Genomic DNA, 18,893 nt, shown 5'->3' with positions numbered 1-18,893 from the left:
TTAGTAATACTTCGTTTAAGTTACATGTGCCAAACAGAATACTGCCCTCAAGCAGCCCTTTAAACTTGTGGGGTCCAGCATTTTGGCTGAGCTGTTGAGGACCATAAGTATACTGGACTCCCGGTTTCTTGGACCCTCTGAATATATTTAAGACACACCCACACACACACACACACACACACACACACACACACACACATGGTCAGGGCCGGTAGCAGCACGGGTAAGTACCAGGCCTGTGTTGATGAAGGGGATACCATGCGTAGGGACATACTGAGACTTCCCACATTAACCTGGTGGCTGGTTTGTCCACAGGCCGGAGACTGGCCGTCCGAAGACGCCCAGTGCTTGGCTATGGAGCCCACAAGATGGCCTCCAGCTCGACGCCCTGGGCTGCAGAAGCCGCGGAGTGAGATAGCCTAACTTCTATACACAGGGAGGAGGAGGAGAAAGAAGAAGAAGAGCAGGTCAGGTCTCAAGAACAAGAGAAGAAGAAGATGGGTCAGGTTTATATAACAGGTATATGATGATCTGGGATGTGATGTAGTTTCACCGAGGAGAATGGTTAAGCCAGACGGACAACTGAAAGGAAGGAAGGAAGGAAGGGAATGAAGGGACGGGAGGAGAAAGGAAAGGAAGGTGTTAAGATGAGGAAGGAGGGTTATTCTGGTTTTATTGCTGTTACAATAATTGTGTTGATTTATTTATAGAACAGCTGGTTGATAGCGTTACAACAGTGTGTGTGTGCGTCTGTCTGTGTCTGTATGTGTAGGTGTATACTGTCTGTGTTTTGGATGTGATCTTATGCCTTAATTAAAACAATGAGGGGAAGAATCTGACCTTTGAAGGACACCAATTTTCTTTGTGAATAAATAATGTATTTAAGTAAATAAATGTTCCTCCTTAAAATACAGGGCATTTATGTCAGTTAACTAATAGCTGGTTTGATTTGCATTGAGAGATGATCTTACTGTGCTTACACACACGAAGGTACAAAGACTCGGGCCCTGTTGGGGCGCTGTCCAAAAGTATGGGGGCTGGCGCTCTGGGTAGCAGTTCTTGATCATGTTCAACACGATTGAAGACACAAGCAGCCACTGACACACTGACCTGACTTTTTGATTACATATATAATGACAGGTGGTTGTTTGTTAGCAGTTGTCGTTAGCGCTGAACGGCAGAGATGCGGGGCGAGGCCTACCAACTGTTGATCGGAGGGGACTTACGATGGCGGACTGTTTAGAACCATGTGACGGCGGGTAACATTAACTGGTCCCCTACGCCCAACAACTCATATCATCAATGATGGGGAACGAACAGCATGGCGATTATGAGATTTTCCTTCATTTTCATGGAACTAATGTCTTGGTAGGAACACAGGTTTACATCAGTATGTTTCTCTGGGATCAGCCAGCGTGAAGGGCGTCTATATTCCGATTGGTTGCTACGTTTACCGCTGCTTGCCGCTGAACCGCGTCATAGCTCATTACCATAAAGTTGACCAAAGTTCAACTTTCTGATTAACCCTGGGCCTCAAAGCCTCGTCGACAGATTTGGCGCTCCTTGCAGCTGAGAGAAGCTTCGTGAAAATGAGCGACTTCCGGTATCTTTAGAAGCTCAAGTTGGTGGTGTGTGTACAGTTATGGAAAGTACCCCTGGCAATCTGTAGGTATGGTGAAGGGTATGTGATGATGGGGGGTATGGTGAAGGGTATGTGATGATGTGGGGTATGGTGAAGGGTTGTTGTGATGATGTGGGGTATGGTGAAGGGTATGTGATGTGTGGGGGTATGGTGGAGGGTATGTGATGTGGGGTATGGTGAAGGGTATGTGATGGTGGGGGTATGGTGAAGGGTTATGTGATGATGGGGGGTATGGTGAAGGGTATGTGATGATGGGGGGGTATATGGTGAAGGGTATGTGATGATGTGGGGGTATGGTGAAGGGTATGTGTGATGTGGGGTATGGTGAAGGGTATGTGATGATGTGGGGGGTATGGTGGAGGGTATGTGATGTGGGGGGTATGGTGAAGGGTATGTGATGATGTGGGGGTATTAAGGGTATGTGATGTGTGGGGGTATGGTGAAGGGTATGTGATGATGTGGGGGTATGGTGAAGGGTATGTGATGATGTGGGGGTATGGTGAAGGGTATGTGATGTGTGGGGGGGTATGGTGAAGGGGATTGGGTGGAGGGGGGGGGGTATGGTGAAGGGTATGTGATGTGGGGGTATGTTGAAGGGTATGTGATGATGTGGGGGTATGGTGAAGGGTATGTGATGATGTGGGGTATGGTTGGAAGGGTATGTGATGTGTGGGGGTATGGTGAAGGGTATGTGATGATGTGGGGGTATGGTGAAGGGTATGTGATGTGTGGGGGTATGGTGAAGGGTATGTGATGTGTGGGGTATGGTGAAGGGTATGTGATGATGTGGGGTATGGTGAAGGTATGTGATGATGTGGGGGGTATGGTGAAGGGTATGTGATGATGTAGGGGTATGGTGAAGGGTATGTGATGATGTGGGGTATGGTGAAGGGTATGTGATGATGGGGGGTATATGGTGAAGGGTATGTGATGTGTGGGGGTATGGTGAAGGGGGTATGTGATGTGTGGGGTATGGTGAAGGGTATGTGATGTGGGGGTATGGTGAAGGGTATGTGTGTGGGGGTATGGTGAAGGGTATGTGATGTGTGGGGGTATGGTGAAGGGTATGTGATGATGTGGGGGTATGGTGAAGGGTATGTGATGTGGGGGTTATGAGTGAAGGGTATGTGATGTGTGGGGGTATGGTGAAGGGTATGTGATGATGTGGGGGGTTGGTGAAGGGTATGTGATGATGTGTGGGGGGTATGGTGAAGGGTATGTGTGATGTGGGGGGTTATGGTGAAGGGTATGTGATGATGTGGGGGTATGGTGAAGGGTATGTGATGATGTGGGGTATGGTTGGAAGGGTATGTGATGATGTGGGGGTATGGTGAAGGGTATGTGATGATGTGGGGTTATGGTGTAGAAGGTATGTGATGATGTAGGGGGTATGGTAAGGGTATGTGATGTGTGGGGTATGGTGAAGGGTATGTGATGATGTGGGGGTATGGTGAAGGGTATGTGATGATGTAGGGGTATGGTGAAGGGTATGTGATGTGTGGGGGGTATGGTGAAGGGTATGTGATGATGTGGGGGGTTATGTGAAGGGTATGTGATGATGTGGGGGTATGGTGAAGGGTATGTGATGATGTGGGGGTATGGTGAAGGGTATGTGATGATGTGGGGGTATGGTGAAGGGTATGTGATGTGTGGGGGTATGGTGAAGGGTATGTGTGTGTGGGGTTGGTGAAGGTTGTGTGTGGGGGGTATGGTGAAGGGTATGTGATATGTGGGGGTATGGTGGAAGGGTATGTGATGATGTGGGGGTATGGTGAAGGGTATGTGATGATGTGGGGTATGGTGAAGGGTTATGTGATGTGTGGGGTATGGTGAAGGGGTATGTGTGGGTATGGTGAAGGTATGTGATGTGTGGGGTATGGTGAAGGGTATGTGATGTGTGGGTATGGTAGAAGGGTATGTGATGATGGGTATGGTAAGGGTATGTGATGTGTGGGGGTATGGTGAAGGGTATGTGATGATGGGGTATGGTGAAGGGGTATGTGATGATGGGGGGTATGGTGAAGGGTATGTGATGTGTGGGGTAGGTGAAGGGTATGTGATGATGTGGGGTATGGTGAAGGGTATGTGATGTGGGGGTATGGTGGAAGGGTATGTGTGATGTGGGGGTTGTGAAGGGTATGTGATGTGTGGGTATGGTGAAGGGTATGTGATGATGTGGGGGTATGGTGAAGGGTATGTGATGATGTGGGGGGTATGGTGAAGGGTATGTGATGATGTGGGGGTATGGTGAAGGGTATGTGATGTGGGGGGTATGGTGAAGTGTGGGGTGTGGGGGGTATGTGTGGGTGGTGTTGTTTGGTATGGTAAGGGTATGTGTGGGTGGGTATGGGTGGGTGTGTGGGGGGTATGGGGATGGGTTGTATGTGGGTGGTGTGTGGGTTGGTGGGGGGTGGTGGTGTGTGGGTAGGGGGTTGTGGTGGGTTGGGGATGTAGGTATGTGTGGTGGTATTAGGGTATGTATTGTGTGGTAGTATGTGGTGGGGTGTGTGATGTGTGGGGTATGGAGGGAGTGGGTGGGGGTAGGTAGGTATGGTGGGGTAGGTAAGGGTGGTGGTGGTGGTGGGTTGTGTATGTGTGGGGTATGGTTTGTGTGTTGTGGGGTTGGTAAGGGTATGTGTGTGTGGGGTATGGTAAGGGTATGTGGTGTGGGGTATGGTAAGGGTATGTGTGTGTGGGGGTATGGTGAAGTTGTTGTGGTGGTTGTTAGTTGTGGGGGTAGGTGTGTGTGTGTTTGTGGGGGTGTTGTGTGTGGGTTGGGGTGTGTGGGGGTATGAGGGTGTGGGGGGGTGTGGTGTAGGGGTATGATTGGGGTTGTGTGTGTTTTTTGTGGGGGTTGGGGGGGGGGGTAAGTAATATGTTGGGGTGTGGTGGGGTTGTTGGGTGGTTGTGTGGGGGGTGGGGGTGTATGGAAGGTTGTGTGTGGGGGGGGGTTGGTGTGGGGTGGGGGGGTGGGGGGGGTGGGGTGGTCCCATCACGAGAAAGGTGGGGAAAAAGCACAGTAAGATGAATTGAAAGGGTTTAACAAGTTGATAATGAGCTGATGACAAAGATGTAAACAAATAGAGCATAACGTTAATAACATTCTCCTCAACAAGAAACATTCTCAACATTAACTTCAGAAAACTGAAGACCATTTAGGCTACATAGTTGAAATTAAATAAACATACTCTAAAGCCAAAATCTGGAAATATAAAATTAGGTCACCCAGAATGTCACCCCCGTCACCATGGACAGCGCTAAGAAATCACGGCGCATTACAAATCATTCACACATTGACAAATAAATCCATGAGCATCATCAATCTACAATACAACTTCAAAATCACAATACGCCAAAAATTACACAAAGCTGGTAATACAAAGACTATGTTTTAAAGTTGCAATGAAGTGCAAATGCCTCTCCATGCGCAATTACACATTGCGTAACAATTTTAATTTATAGGTTATACTATACCTCCTTAATTCGCCACAGGGAAAGGGACAGATAAGTGAGCATGGGGGGAATAAAAACCCTCTAAAAACAAAAATCCAACCGCACACTTTTGATACATTGATTGATTGATTCGATATTGAATTAAAGGCAATTTGCGCTGGGACAACCTCTGTAATAAATACATCCAGTAATCTTAATCCCTTGAAATAATAATCAAGGTGGTTTATAACATAGGCCTACCTTACATGAAAAGTGGGCGAGGGCGGCGTCATAAAGTTTGTCCTTTGATTTGAGCTCCAAAAGAAGTGATTTCTCTATGGACATCAGTGCCAAAGCTCCCAGGCGATCCTGTCCAGTACTGTTCCTGGCGTGCGTCTTGATGTGCTTCAGAGCCGAGAAAGACCGCTCCACGGAGGAGGTGGGCGCTGCTCATCTAGCTGAAGATCAACTCTTGTGTCCCCAAAAGTTTTCAAACTGACCGTCGCTTGCAGGTGTGCCGCAGAATCTTGATGTCGGTGGGCTGACTTTGTCAGATTTGTAAAGCTGACAAATCCGCCGCTGACCCAGGTGGATGACTTGTCATTTGTAAAAAGTAAACAACTCCATCAGTACAGCTTCTTACAGCCCGTCATCCATGGATATCGCTGATCATTTTCGGTCTTGAAATGCCTTTCCACTTTCTTAACCTTTTCTTTTAATTCCAGTTCTGGAGTTGGTCTTCCGTTTTTTATTATTTCAAGTTTTTCTGTGAAAGGCCGCCTTGAAAAAGGCGATGCTATCAAGCTAGCCACAACGTCGCTCGTCTTCCGGCCATTTAACTCTGTCTCTCAACCGCTCTCACCACTCTGCAGAGATTCGGGACTACGAAGGCCCTCACGATCTTTTGTTTTTTTCCCGCCCACTTGAAATCAAAGCGTGATTGGTCGATTTGCCCGTCACTCTCCACACCAAAACACATAGCTTGGCCTTCCCCGGGATTCGTGAAGTCCTAACCAATGAAGGAGCCAGCTAACCGGGCCTTAATAGAGACAGACGATTCTGATTGGATAACATGTTTTCAGGACATGACCTTGACAGTAAGCTTAACTTTAGAACATAGATGAGAGAAAATGTATTAAATGTATTGTATTAAATTAAATGAGATAGAAATAAAAAAAAAAAAAATTTTTTTTTATTGAATACTTAATTATTAGTATTATTATTAAATTAAATTAATTATTATGTATTATTATGTTTAGGCCTTCTCTGAAGGCGTAGAAGGCCCTGAAAGTTCCCCACATACCCTTCACTGAAGGGTATGTGTATGTGATGATGTGGGGGTATGATGAAGGGTATGTGATGATGGGGGGGGGTATGGTGAAGGGTATGTGATGATGTGGGGGTATGGTGAAGGGTATGTGATGATGTGGGGGTATGATGAAGGGTATGTGATGATGTGGGGGTATGGTGAAGGGTATGTGATGATGTGGGGGTATGGTGAAGGGTATGTGATGATGTGGGGTATGGTGAAGGGTATGTGATGATGTGGGGGTATGGTGAAGGGTATGTGATGATGGGGGGTATGGTGAAGGGTATGTGATGATGGGTATGGTGAAGGGTATGTGATGATGGGGGTATGGTGAAGGGTATGTGATGATGTGGGGGTATGGTGAAGGGTATGTGATGATGTGGGGGTATGGTGAAGGGTATGTGATGATGGGGGGTATGGTGAAGGGTATGTGATGATGTGGGGGTATGGTGAAGGGTATGTGATGATGTGGGGGTATGGTGAAGGGTATGTGATGATGTGGGGGTATGGTGAAGGGTATGTGATGATGTGGGGGGATGGTGAAGGGTATGTGATGATGTGGGGGTATGGTGAAGGGTATGTGATGATGTGGGGGTATGGTGAAGGGTTGTGATGATGTGGGGGTATGGTGAAGGGTATGTGATGATGATGTGGGGGTATGGTGAAGGGTATGTGATGATGTGGGGGTATGGTGAAGGGTATGTGATGTTGGGGGGGTATGGTGAAGGGTATGTGATGATGTGGGGGTATGGTGAAGGGTATGTGATGATGGGGGGGTATGGTGAATTTATTGGATATTTCAAACCTTTTAAACAAATAAAAAACTGAAATATTGGGCGTGCAAAATTATTCAGCCCCCTTAAGTTAATACTTTGTAGCGCCACCTTTTGCTGCGATTAAAGCTGTAAGTCGCTTGGGGTATGTCTCTATCAGTTTTGCACATCGAAGAACTGACGCATTTTTGCCCATTCCTCCTTGCAAAACAGCTCGAGCTCAGTGAGGTTGGATGGAGAGCGTTTGAACAGCAGTTTTCAGTTCTTTCCACAGATTCTCGATTGGATTCAGGTCTGGACTTTGACTTGGCCATTCTAACACCTGGATATGTTTATTTGTGAACCATTCCATTGTAGATTTTGCTTTATGTTTTGGATCATTGTCTTGTTGGAAGACAAATCTCCATCCCAGTCTCAGGTCTTTTGCAGACTCCATCAGGTTTTCTTCCAGAATGGTCCTGTATTTGGCTCCATCCATCTTCCCATCAATTTGAACCATCTTCCCTGTCCCTGCTGAAGAAAAGCAGGCCCAAACCATGATGCTGCCACCACCACGTTTGACAGTGGGGATGGTGTGTTCAGGGTGATGAGCTGTGTTGCTTTTACGCCAAACATAACGTTTTGCATTGTTGCCAAAAAGTTCGATTTTGGTTTCATCTGACCACAGCACCTTCTTCCACATGTTTGGTGTGTCTCCCAGGTGGCTTTTGGCAAACTTTAAACGACACTTTTTATGGATATCTTTAAGAAATGGCTTTCTTCTTGCCACTCTTCCATAAAGGCCAGATTTGTGCAGTATACGACTGATTGTTGTCCTATGGACAGAGTCTCCCTCCTCAGCTGTAGATCTCTGCTGTTCATCCAGAGTGATCATGGGCCTCTTGGCTGCATCTCTGATCAGTCTTCTCATTGTATGAGCTGAAAGTTTAGAGGGACGGCCGGGTCTTCGTAGATTTGGAGTGGTCTGATACTCCTTCCATTTCAATATTATCGCTTGCACAGTGCTCCTTGGGATGTTTAAAGCTTGGGAAATCTCTTTTGTATCCAAATCCGGCTTTAAACTTCTCCCACAACAGTATCTCGGACCTGCCTGGTGTGGTCCTTGTTCTTCATGATGCTCTCTGCAGCTTACACGGACCTCTGAGACTATCACAGAGCAGGTGCATTTATACGGAGACTTGATTACACACAGCTGGATTCTATTTATCATCATTAGTCATTTAGGTCAACATTGGATCCGGGCCCTCCTCGTACATTTCTAGAGAGTATTGCTGCAAACTGAAAGTAAAGGGGAATGATGTAAAAAAAAAAAAAATTTTGCCCACTTTTTCCAGTTTTTATTTGTTAAAAAAGTTTGAAATAGCCAATGAATTTCGTTCCACTTCATAATTGGGACCCACTTGTTGTTGATTCTTCACAAAAAATTACAGTTTTATATCTTTATGTTTGAGGCCTGAAATGTGGCAAAAGGTCGAAACGTTCAAGGGGGCCGAATACTTTCGCAAGGCACTGTATATTCAGACTGACCTGAACATTACGGAGTCTCACAGCCCAGCTGGGAAGGCTAGCGACAGGCTTCATCTGAGCAGAAACATCCAGACTGCTGAAACAGACAGAGACAGACAGCTGAAACAGACAGACAGCTGAAACAGACAGAGACAGACAGCTGAGACAGTCAGAGACAGACAGCTGAGACAGACAGAGACAGACAGCCAGCTGAAACAGACAGCTGAAACAGACAGAGACAGACAGCTGAAACAGACAGCTGAAACAGACAGACAGACAGACAGCTGAAACAGTCAGAGACAGACAGCTGAAACAGACAGACAGACAGCTGAAACAGACAGAGACAGACAGACAGCTGAAACAGACAGAGACAGACAGACAGCTGAAACAGACGGGCAGACAGCTGAAACAGACAGAAACAGACAGCTGAAACAGACAGAAACAGACAGAAAGCTGAAACAGACAGAGACAGACAGCTGAAACAGACAGAGACAGACAGACAGCTGAAACAGACAGAGACAGACAGCTGAAACAGACAGAAACAGACAGAAACAGACGGACAGCTGAAACAGACAGAAACAGACAGAGACAGACAGCTGAAACAGACAGAAACAGACAGACAGCTGAAACAGACAGAAACAGACAGCTGAAACAGACAGAAACAGACAGCTGAAACAGACAGAGACAGACAGACAGCTGAAACAGACAGAGACAGACAGACAGCTGAAACAGACAGAGACAGACAGACAGCTGAAACAGACAGAGAGACAGACAGTGAAACAGACAGAGACAGACAGCTGAAACAGACAGAGACAGACAGCTGCAACAGAGGACAGACAGGACAGCTGAAACAGACAGACAGAAGAACAGACAGACAGACAGCTGAAACAGACAGAGACAGACAGCTGAAACGACGAGACAGACAGCTGAACAGACAGAAACAGACAGCTGAAACAGACAGAAACAGACAGAAAGCTGAAACAGACAGAAACAGACAGCTGAAACAGACAGAAACAGACAGAAAGCTGAAACAGACAGAGACAGACAGCTGAAACAGACAGAGACAGACAGACAGCTGGAAACAGACAGAAGACAGCTGAACAGACAGAAACAGACAGTGAACAGACAGAAAAGACAGACAGCTGAAACAAGACAGAAACAGACAGAGACAGACAGCTGAAACAGACAGAACAGACAGACAGCTGAAACAGACAGAAACAGACAGCTGAAACAGACAGAAACAGACAGCTGAAACAGACAGAGACAGACAGACAGCTGAAACAGACAGAGACAGACAGACAGCTGAAACAGACAGAGACAGACAGACAGCTGAAACAGACAGAGAGACAGACAGCTGAAACAGACAGAGACAGACAGCTGAAACAGACAGAGACAGACAGCTGCAACAGACAGAGACAGACAGCTGCAACAGACAGAGACAGACAGACAGCTGAAACAGACAGAGACAGACAGCTGAAACAGACAGAGACAGACAGACAGCTGCAACAGACAGAGACAGACAGACAGCTGAAACAGTCAGAGACAGACAGCTGAAACAGACAGACAGAGACAGACAGCTGAAACAGACAGACAGACAGCGAAAAAACAGAGACAGACAGACAGCTGAAACAGACACAGACAGCTGAAACAGAGACAGACAGCTGAACAGACAGAAACAGAAGCATTGAAACAGACAGAAACAGACAGAAAGCGAAACAGACAGACAACAGACAGCTGAAACAGACAGAGACAGACAGACAGACAGCTGAAACAGACAGACAGACAGCTGAAAAGACAGAAACAGACGAAAGAAAGAAGAAAAAGGAACGACAGAACGGACGAAAGCTAAACAGACAGAGACAGACAGCAGAACAGAGAACAGCTGAACAGAGAGAACAGTAAACAGACAGAAACAGACAGCTGAAACAGACAGAGAAGCAGACAGCTGAAACAGACAGAAACAGACAGAGAGAACCAGCTGGAAACAGACAGAAACAGACAGACGCTGAAACAGACAGAGACAGACAGCTGAAACAGACAGAGACGAAGCAGCTAACAGACAGAGAACAGACAGCAGCTAAACAGAGAGACAAGACAGACAGCTGACAGACAGAGAGACAGACAGCTAGCAAGAGACAGAGTGACAGACAGAAGCAGACAGCTGAAACAGACAGAAACAGACAACTGAACAGACGAGACAGACAGCTGAAACAGACAGAACAGACAGACAGCTGAAACAGACAGAGACAGACAGCTGGAACAGACAAGAAGCAGACGAACAGCAACAGACAGAACAGACAGACAGCTGAAACAGACAGAACAGACAGCTGGAAACAGACAGAGAAGAGACAGACAGCTGAAACAGACAGGAACAGACAGTGTGAAACAGACGAGAGAGACAGACAGCTGAAACAGACAGAGACAGACCAGTGACAGACAGAAGACAGCTGAAACAAAGACAGAAACAGACAGGAAACAGACAGAAACAGACAGAAAGACTGAAACAGACAGAGACAGACATGAAAAGACGAAGACAGACAGACAGACAGCTGAAACAGACAGAGACAGACGAAGCTGAAAGATGAAGAGAAACAGCAGACATTCCTTCCTTCCTTTCCTTCCTTCTTTTTTTTTTCCTTTTTTTTTCCTTTCCTCTTCCTTTTTCCTTTCTTCTCCCCCCCCCCCCTCTTCCCTCCTCCCCCCTCTCCCCCCCCCCCCCCCCCCCCTCTTCAGACAGCTGAAACAGACAGAGACAGAACGAAGCTGAAACGACAGAACACAGAAACGGACAGCTAAACAGAGACAGCAGACGCTGACGACGAGACACGAACAAGACAGAGACAGTGAACAGACGAACAGACAGCAGCGGAACAGACGAACCGCTGACGCAGAAGCACGCCAGCGAACGACAGAAGACAGACAGCTGAAACAGACAGAGGACAGACAGCTGAAACAGACAGAGACAGACAGAAAGCTGAAACAGACGAGAGACAGACAGACAGCTGAAACAGACAGAGACAGACAGACAGCTGAAACCGACCAGAGAACAGACCAGCTGAAACAGACAGAGCAGACAGCTGAAACAGACAGAGAAGACAGCTAAAACAGACAGAAACAGACAGCTGAAACAGACAGAGACAGACTGCTGAAACAGAGATACAGACTGCTGAAACAGAGACAGACGGACAGCTTGAAACGGACATACACATTAACACGCGGGAGAACTTCTTCTGAGCTGATGAGAGCCTTAATGAATCAACTAGTAACAGAGTGGATTGTGGGAAACAACCTGCCGGCTGCCGGCTGTTCTCTGGGAGGTTGGCTGCTGCAGTCAGGATCAACAGGACCTACACACACACACACACACACACACACACACACACACACAGAGACACACACACACACACACACACACACACACACACACACACACACAGACAGACGGAGACAGAGCACACACACACACACAGACAGAGACACACACACACACACAGACAGACAGAGACACACACACACACACACACACACACACACACACACACAGACAGACAGAGACACACACACACACACACACACACAGACAGACAGAGACACACACACACACACACACACACACACACACACACAGACAGACAGAGACACACACACACACAGACAGAGACACACACACACACACACAGACAGACAGACACACACACACACACACAGACAGAGACACACACACACACACACACAGACACACACACACACACAGACAGGACACACACACACACACACACAGACAGACAGCACACACACACACACAAAGACACACACACACACACAAAGAACACACACACACACACACACACACACACAGACAGACAGACACACACACTCACACACATGCATGCACAGACACACACACACACACAGGGTTAGAATTAGTGCTGTCAAACAATTAAAACATTTAATCGCATTAATGTCATAGTTAACTCGCAATTAATCGCACATTTTGATCTGTTCTAAATGTCCCTTGGTTTCTTTTTGTCCCATTATTTTAATGCTCTTATCAACATGGAAAAGTGGATCGGCTCGCTTTGTGCTTTTGTCGCCTGGCTTTGACAGCTGTGTGCTCGGTCATCAGCTGTGTGCTCGGTCATCAGCTGTGTGCTCGGTCATCAGCTGTGTGCTCGGTCATCAGCTGTGAGCTCGGTCATCAGCTGTGAGCTCGGTCATCAGCTGTGAGCTCGGTCATCAGCTGTGAGCTCGGTCATCAGCTGTGTGCTTTCGCCATCAGCTGTGTGCTTCGGTCATCAGCTGTTGTTTGTCATCACTTTTGTTTGGTCATCAGCTGTGTGCTCGGCCATCACTGTGTGTTTGGTCATCAGCTGTGTGTTTGGTCATCAGCGTGTGCTTTCGGCCATCAGCTGTGTGTTTGGGCCATCAGCTGTTGTTTGGTCATCAGCTGTGTGTTTGGTCATCAACTGTGTTTGGCATCAACTATTTGCTCGGCCATCAGCTGTGTGTTGGTCATCAGCTGTGTGTTTGTCATCAACTGTGTCGTCATCAGCTGTGTTTGGTCATCAGCTGTGTGCTCGGCCATCAGCTGTGTGTTTGGTCATCAGCTGTGTGTTTGGTCATCAGCTGTGTGCTCGGTCATCAGCTGTGTGCTTCGGTCATCAGCTGTGTGTTTGGTCATCAGCTGTGTGCTCGGTCATCAGCTGTGTGCTCGGTCATCAGCTGTGTGCTTTCGGTCATCAGCTGTAGCTTCGGTCATCAGCTGTGATTTCGGTCATCAGCTGTGAGCTCGGTCATCAGCTGTGTGTTTGGTCATCAACTATTGTTACTTTCGGCCATCAGCTGTATGCTTCGGTCATCAGCTGTGTGCTCGGCCATCAGCTGTGCTCGGTCATCAGCTGTGTGTTTGCAGTCAACTGTGTGTTTGGTCATCAACTGTGTGCTTTCGGTATCAGCTGTGTGTTTGGTCATCAGCTGTGTGTTTGGTCATCAGCTGTGTGTTTGGGTTCATCAGCTGTTTGGCCATCAGCTGTGTGTTTGGTCATCAGCTGTGTGTTTGGTCATCAGCTGTGTTCCGGCTATCAACTGTTGTTTGGTCATCAGCTGTTTGGTGCTTCGGTCATCAGCTGTGTGCTTCCGGTCATCAGGTGGTATTTGAGACTGGACGTGCTGCGATGATAGCTCAGTTCACAACCACCAAACACACACACATCACTTTGGTCTCGTCAATGGAACCATTTGGCAACTTTTTAAAAGTAAACTTTCCATTCAGAATCTTACTGGCGTCCATTTCGGCGTCTCACGCTCGCCATCCACTCAAAACGTAATGTTAGCCTGCTACTCTTTGGCCGGCTCGTGTGCAGCGTGCCTGTTGTTGTGTTTCTGGTCTAGCTAGATCCGGTGTGGTGTTGTAGTTTTTCTAACGCAACAGCATGTGAAAAGAACTACAAAGTCTGCTAGGCCAAAAAGGACGTTAATCTCACGATAAAAAATGTGGTGAAGGTGTCAGAGCACAGCGAGTTCTTGTTTTAGCTAACGTTAGCATTAGCACTGCTCCTAATAGCATTCTGGGATACTGTAGCAGTAGCTGTTGTTATAGCAAGATGAACTGACATCAAAGAGGTCTGATGACATCACCGTCCGCCCCCCTCCAATCAGAATACCTGTCGGGCTCCGGGAGATCACAGCCAGCTGATTGGACGGGATGACAAACACTTCTCTGCCTTCTGATTGGCCCGTCACGATCACCTGACACAGAAAAAAAAAAAACTCTGATTAAAGAAAATAATCCTCAAACTGATCTGAGACACACACAAACACACAGACACACACACACACACACACACACACACAGACACATATACACACACAGACACACACACACGCTGAAACACATGCACACACACACACACACACACACACACACACACACAGACACACACACATAGACACACACACACACATAGACACACACACACACTAGACACACACACACACACACACACACACACGCACACACAGACACACACACGCAGAAACACATGCACACAGACAGACAGACACACACACACACACACACACAGAGACACACACACACGCAGAAACACATGCACACTGAGACACACACACACAAACACATAGACACACACAGACGCACAGACACGCACGCGCACACAGACACACATAGACGCATAGACACACACACACAGACACACACACACACAGACACACAGACAGACACACACACACGCAAAAACACATGCACACACAGACACGCACACACAGACACGCACACAGACACGCAAAACACATGCACACACAGACACGCACACAGACACATACACACACACACACACACAGACACACACACAGAGACACAGACACACACACACACACATTTGGATGTAAGAAGGCGCCTCACCACATGGCGGTCAGCGGGCGGCGCCTGACCTCGCTGCTCCACGATGATCAGCTGACTGTGACACGCCGCTGGGGGCGGAGCCAGCAGCTGTGATGTCACCCAAGCATCGGAAGGGGGAGGAGGGGGGGGAGCGGCCGCCGGCGGCTCAGGTTCAGGGCCGCTGACATCACTGTTTCTGTCGGCGTCCGTCTCCATGGTAACTGCCCCGGAGACTGCCCCGGGGTCTGTGTGACATCACCGCCTGCTTATTGGAAGAATATAAAACCTCATAAATAAAATGCTAAACAATAATAAATGAGAAGGGTTGACTCTTTAATTCGGCATGTTTCTTACAACAATACCTCATACATACTCAGCCATGTCACACCAAACTCCACTTAAAAAACGGGAAATTTAACATTTGTAAAAAAAAAACTAATTTAATTATTTATAGAAATTTAAAACGTTTTTTTTTCAGAGGAGGAAATTTGATTATCATTAATAAACTCTGAGCTCATTTAAGTCATTAAAAGTCGCTTTGAACTGATAAAATTTGATCAAAATCGGCATGTTTCTTCCAACAATACATCATACTGTGATACTGTGAAGTCACACCAAACTCCATTTTAAAAAATCGGATATTTTAACAATTTTTCTCACTCTCGGTCAAATGTAAAAACCTCATAAATTAACTGCTGAACAACAATAAATGAGAAGGGTTGACTCTTTAATTCGGCATGCTTTTTACAACAATACCTCATACCTAATCAGCGACGTCACACCAAACTCCATTTAAAAAATCGGATATTTTAACACTTTTTCTCACTTTCTGTCACATGTAAAAATCTCAGAAATAAAATGCTGAACAATAATAAATGCAAAGGGTTGACTCTTTAATTCGGCATGTTTCTTCCACCAACACATCGTACTTAGCAACGTCACACCAAACTCCATTTAAAAAATCGGACATTTAATATAACATAACGTTATGTGGGCCTATAGTTCGAGCCTTCAACCAAATATTTTCTGCAAATATGAAATACATATTTTATCAGAGGAGAGTTGATTTCGAGCCATTAAAAGCCGATTTAAACTGAGAAAATGAGATTAAAACAAACGCTAGTTTAGTTTGTTCTTACGCCAAGTTGAGCTCCACGTTAGCATTAAGCTAACAGTGAGCTAAATAACGCCGTTTGTCTGCGTTTAAACCCCATTTAGCATAGTTTAGCTTCCGTTAGCTTAGCTTATTTTAGCTTCTCTGTGTTGTCCGGGCAACCTGGGGGCGAGCCAACGGTCCGAAACATCTATTTCAGCGAGGAAAATGAAAACGAGTCTACTCGACCTCGTCTTCAGTCTGTCGCCTCCCTCCGATCCACAACAAACACGATTCGCCTTTTCCCCCCTACAGCTGTTGGCTGCTTTGACCCTCTGAGGACACCGTGGTTTGGGAAGTGTCGTTGTGTGCGCCTCACACCAAACTCCATTCACAAATCTCGCTGTTTTAATATTTCCCCGCGTCCCTCAAAGTGAACTTAAAGTGTAGATGATAATGTTGAAGTTGTAACAGATCGAAAGTATCCACTCTTTAATTCGGCATGTCTCTTACGTCATTTTACATCTTAAATAAATATCGGAATTTCACAGTGTTAGAGCCCTGTAAAAACATTATAATTATATTTTTTTATATTGTTCTCCCGTACTGTCAGTTGTAAAACCTCAACAAATCTTCGGACAATAATAATAACATGAGAAGGATTACACTCATAATTGCGGACAAGTTTCTGACAATAATACCTCATACTCAGCGATGTCTTAGAAACGCGTCACACCAAACTGCATTACAAAATTGGCATTTTTTAACATTCTCGCGTTTACCTGAAATGTATACACACTGTTGATAGCAACGTGTTATGAATTGTAAATAGGAAGGGGTCCACTTCAATTCGGTACGTCTGTGTGTAGTTGTGTTTTTATTTATGAGTTACCAGAAAATCATGAGTCATTATTCATAAATAAAACACGTTGACCGCGATGGATCCTCTGCACTTTATTCAATGATAAACTTAATCTTGTGATATTTGTATGAGGTTTATGACACATAGGGATGAAAGTCTTCCTGTAGGTTGACTCATAGTCTGCGGGACTGTACAACATGCTGGGTGGGAATGGACAGACATACTACCGCAGACAACACCAACAGTCTCACAGAGATGCTGATTGTGCGTTATGAAAGTACACACAATGTGTAATAATAGTCGTAATGCAGGGTTCAGCGTTAAAGTGTAGTTGTCTTTGTTGTTGTCATGTGTGTGTGTGTTAATGTGTTGTGAATGTGTTGTTGTTGTGTTGTTATTGTTTGTGTGTGTGTGGTATTGTGCATCTCTGTGTGTGTGTGTTTGTGTGTGTGTGTGTGTGTGTGTTCGTCTCTATCTGTGTGTATGTGGTGTTTTTGTGTGATGTAGAATAATTAAGGTTTCTGAAGAAAGCTAGCGTTAAAAAAGCGTCAAAAAAAAGGTTTTTTTTTCTGTTTGTTGTCCTGCCGGATACCTGGGCGATTTACTGGATGACGGACGGAAGGAAGGAAAATGGATGAATGGTACGGAAGGAATGGAAGGACGACGGAATGGAATGGAATACGGACGATGGAATGGAAGGAAGGAATGGACGGACGGAAGGAAAAGAAGGAAAATGACGACGGAATGGAATGGAAGGAATGACGACGGAAGGAATGGCATGGACGACGTGAAGGAATGGAAGGAAGAAGGAATGGAATGGAAGGAAGGAAGGAATGAAGGAAGGAATGGATGGAAGGATGGATGGAATGGACGACGGAAGGAAGGAAGGACGACGGAATGGAATGGAAGGAAAATGGATGGAAGGAAGGATGGAAGGACGAAGGAAGGAAGGAAGGAAGGAAGGAAAATGGAATGGATGGAAGGAATGGACGGACGGAAGGAATGGATGACGACGAAGGAATGGAAGGAATGGAAGGAATGGACGACGTGGCATGACGACGGATGGAAGGAATGGAAGGAATGGAAGACGATCGAATGGAAGGAATGACGACGTGGCATGGAAGGAAGGAAGGAAGGATGGACGGAAGGAATGGAAGGAAAAGAATGGAAGGAATGGAAGGAAGGAAGGAAGGAATGGAAGGAAGGAAGGAATGACGATGGAAGGTGGACGGATGGAAGGAAGGAAGGAAGGAAAAGGAAGGAATGGATGGAAGGAAGGAAGGAAGGAAGGAAGGAAGGAAGGAAGGAAGGAATGGAAGGAAGGATGGATGAAGGAAGGAATGGAAGGAATGGAAGGAAGGAAGGATGGAAGGAAGGATGGATGGAAGGAAGGAAGGAAGGAATGGATGGAAGGAAGGAATGGAAGGAAGGACAGGAAGGAATGGATGGATGGAAGGAAGGAAGGAATGGAAGGAATGGAAGGAAGGAATGGACGGATGGAAGGAAGGAAGGAATGAAGGAAGGATGGAAGGAAGGACGGAAGGATGGAAGGAAGGATGGAAGGATGGAAGGAAGGAAGGAAGGAAGGAATGGAAGGAAGGATGGAAGGAAGGAAGGAAGGAATGGAAGGAAGGAAGGAAGGAATGGAAGGAAGGAAGGAATGGAAGGAAAAGGAAGGAAAGGAAGGAAGGAATGGAAGGAATGGAAGGAAGGAATGGAAGGAAGGAAGGAAGGAAGGAATGGAAGGAAGGAAGGAAGGAATGGATGGAAGGAATGAATGGAATGGAAGGAAGGAAGGAAGGAAGGAATGGATGGAATGGAAGGAAGGAGGAAGGAAGGAAGGAATGGAAGGAATGGAAGGAAGGAATGGAAGGAA

The 18,893-nt window shown here is 46.4% G+C and overlaps 1 protein-coding gene across 3 annotated transcripts in view; it reads right to left on the bottom strand.

Moving 5' to 3' along the window:
- The window catches only part of carf (calcium responsive transcription factor), a 34,350-nt gene extending 17,887 nt beyond the window's left edge, over positions 1 to 16,463 (bottom strand). For 2 of the 3 annotated variants that reach the window (XM_039818696.1, XM_039818698.1), the window contains exons 1-5: positions 16,405 to 16,463; positions 15,084 to 15,324; positions 14,326 to 14,410; positions 11,952 to 12,009; positions 8,684 to 8,759 (exon numbers count right to left, since the gene is read on the bottom strand). In XM_039818696.1, the coding sequence (XP_039674630.1) occupies positions 8,684 to 8,759; positions 11,952 to 12,009; positions 14,326 to 14,410; positions 15,084 to 15,278 (414 nt within the window). In that variant the 5' untranslated portion in view covers positions 15,279 to 15,324; positions 16,405 to 16,463. The remainder of the gene's footprint in view (positions 1 to 8,683; positions 8,760 to 11,951; positions 12,010 to 14,325; positions 14,411 to 15,083; positions 15,325 to 16,404) is intronic. The other variant, XM_039818697.1, reaches the window with a different exon arrangement.
- Positions 16,464 to 18,893: the final 2,430 nt, after the last annotated feature.

This window comes from Perca fluviatilis, chromosome 12 (assembly GCF_010015445.1).
Source record: "Perca fluviatilis chromosome 12, GENO_Pfluv_1.0, whole genome shotgun sequence".
NCBI lineage: Eukaryota > Metazoa > Chordata > Actinopteri > Perciformes > Percidae > Perca > Perca fluviatilis.
This window is presented reverse-complemented; position numbering and strand designations above follow the sequence as displayed.